Source organism: Oncorhynchus clarkii, unplaced genomic scaffold (assembly GCF_045791955.1).
Source record: "Oncorhynchus clarkii lewisi isolate Uvic-CL-2024 unplaced genomic scaffold, UVic_Ocla_1.0 unplaced_contig_11375_pilon_pilon, whole genome shotgun sequence".
NCBI lineage: Eukaryota > Metazoa > Chordata > Actinopteri > Salmoniformes > Salmonidae > Oncorhynchus > Oncorhynchus clarkii.
In genome coordinates, this window is record NW_027257983.1 from 172501 (window position 1) to 177500 (window position 5000).

At 48.4% G+C, this 5000-nt stretch overlaps 1 protein-coding gene across 2 annotated transcripts in view; it reads left to right on the plus strand.

Annotated features, from left to right (window-relative positions):
• LOC139394397 (paired box protein Pax-5-like) overlaps window positions 1–5000 on the plus strand; it is a 124297-nt gene that overhangs the window by 118365 nt on the left and 932 nt on the right. For both annotated transcript variants that reach the window (XM_071142451.1, XM_071142452.1), the window contains exons 9-10: window positions 3736–3822; window positions 4646–4735. In XM_071142451.1, the coding sequence (XP_070998552.1) occupies window positions 3736–3822; window positions 4646–4735 (177 nt within the window). The remainder of the gene's footprint in view (window positions 1–3735; window positions 3823–4645; window positions 4736–5000) is intronic.

The window sequence follows — 5000 nt, forward strand, 5'->3', positions numbered from 1 at the left end:
TCTGTTCATCAGACAGGAGACTCTCTAATACTGTTCATCAGACAGGAGACTCTCTCTAATACTGTTCATCAGACAGGAGACTCTCTGTTCATCAGACAGGAGACTCTCTCTAATACTGTTCATCTGACAGGAGACTCTCTAATACTGTTCATCAGACAGGAGACTCTCTCTAATACTGTTCATCAGACAGGAGACTCTCTGTTCATCAGACAGGAGACTCTAATACTGTTCATCAGACAGGAGACTCTCTCTAATACTGTTCATCAGACAGGAGACTCTCTGTTCATCAGACAGGAGACTCTCTGTTCATCAGACAGGAGACTCTAATACTGTTCATCATCTCTTCTCTTCACTTCTTTGTCTACTCTATTATAATCCTCATAAATCAATGCTCTCTCTCTCTCTCTCTCTCTCTAGCGCGCTCTCTCTCTCTCTCTCTCTCTGGGGGGGGTGAATCACTGAGGCAGAACGGACAGAACGGAGGAGAGAGACAGAGGGATGGAGGGAGGGAGGGAGGGAGGGAAGGAGGGAGGGCTCAGTGACTGTCAGCTCAGGGAGAAGTATCCCCGGGGAGGAGTAAAGGTTTTGAGGAAAACAAGAAAAGAGAGAGAGAGAGAGAGGAGGAGAGGACAGGGAATGTTGTTTTGATGTGAGGGTGGTGGCTGGATTGTGGGGGAAAAAGAAAGAGAGAGAGATGAGGAGGATGAAAGGAAAAGGTGAGAGAAAGGAAGGAAAGGAGAGGAAGGAGAGAGAGATACGCTACTACTGTTCTGTTCCTGTCTGTTCCTGTCTGTTCCTCTCTGTTCCTGTCTGTTCCTGTCTGTTCCTCTCTGTTCCTGTCTGTTCCTCTCTGTTCCTCTCTGTTCCTGTCTGTTCCTGTCTGTTCCTCTCTGTTCCTCTCTGTTCCTCTCTGTTCCTGTCTGTTCCTGTCTGTTATTAACGGTTAATAACTGTTCCTCTCTGTTCCTGTCTGTTCCTGTCTGTTCCTCTCTGTTCCTCTCTGTTCCTGTCTGTTCCTCTCTGTTCCTGTCTGTTCCTCTCTGTTCCTGTCTATTCCTGTCTGTTCCTGTCTGTTCCTGTCTATTCCTGTCTGTTCCTCTCTGTTCCTGTCTGTTCCTCTCTGTTCCTGTCTGTTCCTGTCTGTTCCTCTCTGTTCCTCTCTGTTCCTGTCTGTTCCTCTCTGTTCCTGTCTGTTTCTGTCTGTCCCTGTCTGTTCCTCTCTGTTCCTGTCTGTTCCTGTCTGTTCCTGTCTGTTCCTCTCTGTTCCTGTCTGTTCCTGTCTATTCCTGTCTGTTCCTCTCTGTTCCTGTCTGTTCCTCTCTGTTCCTGTCTGTTCCTGTCTGTTCCTGTCTGTTCCTCTCTGTTCCTCTCTGTTCCTCTCTGTTCCTGTCTGTTCCTGTCTGTCCCTGTCTGTTCCTCTCTGTTCCTGTCTGTTCCTGTCTGTTCCTCTCTGTTCCTCTCTGTTCCTGTCTGTTCCTCTGTGTTCCTGTCTGTTCCTGTCTGTTCCTGTCTGTTCCTCTCTGTTCCTCTCTTTTCCTGTCTGTTCCTCTCTGTTCCTGTCTGTTCCTCTCTGTTCCTGTCTGTTCTTATCTGTTCTTATCTGTTCCTGTCTGTTCCTCTCTGTTCCTCTCTGTTCCTCTCTGTTCCTCTCTGTTCCTGTCTGATCCTCTCTGTTCCTCTCTGTTCCTGTCTGTTCCTGTCTGTTCCTCTCTGTTCCTCTCTGTTCCTCTCTGTTCCTGTCTGTTCCTCTCTGTTCCTCTCTGTTCCTGTCTGTTCCTCTCTGTTCCTGTCTGTTCCTCTCTGTTCCTCTCTGTTCCTGTCTGTTCCTCTCTGTTCCTCTCTGTGCCTGTCTGTTCCTCTCTGTTCCTGTCTGTTCCTCTCTGTTCCTGTCTGTTCCTCTCTGTTCCTGTCTGTTCCTCTCTGTTCCTCTCTGTTCCTGTCTGTTCCTCTCTGTTCCTCTCTGTTCCTGTCTGTTCCTCTCTGTTCCTGTCTGTTCCTCTCTGTTTCTCTCTGTTTCTGTCTGTTCCTGTCTGGTCCTGTCTGTTCCTCTCTGTTCCTGTCTGTTCCTCTCTGTTCCTGTCTGTTCCTCTCTGTTCCTCTCTGTTCCTCTCTGTTCCTGTCTGTTCCTCTCTGTTCCTCTCTGTTCCTGTCTGTTCCTCTCTGTTCCTCTCTGTTCCTGTCTGTTCCTCTCTGTTCTTCTCTGTTCCTGTCTGTTCCTGTCTGTTCCTGTCTGATCCTCTCTGTTCCTGTCTGTTACTGTCTGTTCCTGTCTGTTCCTGTCTGTTCCTCTCTGTTCCTGTCTGTTCCTGTCTGATCCTCTCTGTCCCTCTCTGTCCCTCTCTGTCCCTCTCTGTTCCTGTCTGTCCCTCTCTGTTCCTCTCTGTTCCTCTCTGTTCCTCTCTGTTCTTGTCTGTTCCTCTCTGTTCCTCTCTGTTCCTGTCTGTTCCTCTCTGTTCCTGTCTGTTCCTGTCTGTTCCTCTCTGTTCCTGTCTGTTCCTGTCTGTTCCTCTCTGTTCCTGTCTGTTCCTGTCTGATCCTCTCTGTTCCTGTCTGTTACTGTCTGTTCCTGTCTGTTCCTTTCTGTTCCTGTCTGTTCCTGTCTGATCCTCTCTGTTCCTCTCTGTCCCTCTCTGTCCCTGTCTGTCCCTCTCTGTTCCTGTCTGTCCCTCTCTGTTCCTGTCTGTCCCTCTCTGTTCCTGTCTGTCCCTCTCTGTTCCTGTCTGTTCCTCTCTGTTCCTGTCTGTTCCTCTCTGTTCCTGTCTGTCCCTCTCTGTTCCTCTCTGTTCCTCTCTGTTCCTCTCTGTTCCTGTCTGTTCCTGTCTGTTCCTCTCTGTTCCTCTCTGTTCCTCTCTGTTCCTGTCTGTTCCTCTCTGTTCCTCTCTGTTCCTGTCTGTTCCTCTCTGTTCCTCTCTGTTCCTGTCTGTTCCTCTCTGTTCCTGTCTGTTCTTGTCTGTTTCTGTCTGTTCCTGTCTGATCCTCTCTGTTCCTGTCTGATCCTCTCTGTACCTCTCTGTTCCTGTCTGTTCCTTTCTGTTTCTGTCTGTTCCTCTCTGTTCCTCTCTGTTCATGTCTGTTCCTGTCTGTTCCTCTCTTTTCCTCTCTGTTCCTGTCTGTTCCTGTCTGTTCCTGTCTGTTCCTGTCTGTCCTTCTCTGTTCCTGTCTGTCCCTCTCTGTTCCTCTCTGTTCCTGTCTGTTCCTCTCTGTTCCTCTCTTTTCCTCTCTGTTCCTGTCTGTTCCTCTCTGTTCCTGTCTGTTCCTCTCTGTTCCTCTCTGTTCCTCTCTGTTCCTGTCTGTTCCTCTCTGTTCCTCTCTGTTCCTCTCTGTTCCTGTCTGTTCCTCTCTGTTCCTGTCTGTTCCTGTCTGTTCCTGTCTGTTCCTGTCTGATCCTCTCTGTTCCTGTCTGATCCTCTCTGTTCCTCTCTGTTCCTGTCTGTTCCTCTCTGTTTCTGTCTGTTCCTCTCTGTTCCTCTCTGTTCCTGTCTGTTCCTCTCTGTTCCTCTCTGTTCCTGTCTGTTCCTCTCTGTTCCTCTCTGTTCCTCTCTGTTCCTGTCTGTTCCTGTCTGTTCCTGTCTGATCCTCTCTGTTCCTGTCTGATCCTCTCTGTTCCTCTCTGTTCCTGTCTGTTCCTCTCTGTTCCTGTCTGTTCCTGTCTGTTCCTCTCTGTTCCTCTCTGTTCCTCTCTGTTCCTGTCTGTTATTAACAGTTAATAACTGTTCCTGTCTGTTTCTGTTCCAGGAGGAGATTTCTCCGGGAGTCCCTATTCCCACCCTCAGTATTCCACATATAACGAGTCCTGGAGATTTCCAAACCCCAGCCTTTTAGGTAAGGTAATAACCACTCGACCAATCATGGACATTATTCAATCACCAATTAACCAATCAACCATTCAATCTCAACTCAAAGACCTCCCCTATTTCTCCATTTAGTGCCCTATTTCTCCATTTAGTGCCCTATTTCTCTCATTTAGTGCCCTATTTCTCCATTTAGTGCACTACTTTTGACCAGAGCCCTATGTGTGAGTTTGATATCACTGGAGGTGAGGTTCAGGCTGTGCTGACCACTAGGTTAGCGGGGGGGGGGGGGGGGGGTTAGAGGTCAAGGGTTATACTGTAGTCTACACTGACTGTAGATTGACTGTAGTATTGTGTCCATAGAGATATCTAGAAGATTTAACGGGATAGAAACCGTTTTTCATCAACGATGAAAGTAGTCGACCGGATGGGGATTCTTATGGGGGGAGGGAGGTAGGGGGGGTGGAAGCGATCACTCTTATGATCAGAACATTGTCTTCTTCTTCTTCTAATAGGATGCTATGGTTTGCTAATGGTTTTAAACTATATGACCGCCATCTAGTGGCCACAATAAATTAATGCCACACAATATATATAGTTCAGGACCTCAGCCCTGGAGGTGGCAGTAAATCAACAATATTAGATTGAGCCTCTTTTTCAAATATACAAGAAGAAGAAGAAGATGGACTACTTCGAAATGGAGGAGAAGGCCTCAACGGCCGCTTGCCCCCCCCCCCCATTATTGGGAGTTAACTAACCTTATGGTTGTGGTTTGTGTTAGAGATTAAAGGTCAGGGGGTCAGAGGTCAGGGGTTTCAGAGGTTATTAACCTGTAGCGATGTCCTCTCTCTCAGTGTTCCAACAGGACTATGGGTCTCTCCTGGGGACGGAGATCGGATGTTCCTCTGGGCTCTTCACCGCCAGCCAGACGGGACAGATGCAAGGTGGTTTTTTTGGGAGGGGGGGGGGGGGGATAATTGCAGACTGTAGGCTGTAGCTCTGTGCTTTCAGACAGTCGAGTGGAATTACCTGTAGTACAGACAGACAGACAGACAGACAGACAGACAGACAGACAGACAGACAGACAGACAGACAGATAGACAGACAGACAGACAGACAGACAGACAGACAGACAGACAGACAGGGGCTGACATAGTGATGAGGCTGGCAGGTAGAGAGGTACAGGGGAGAGAGGTGTCAATGTGTGAT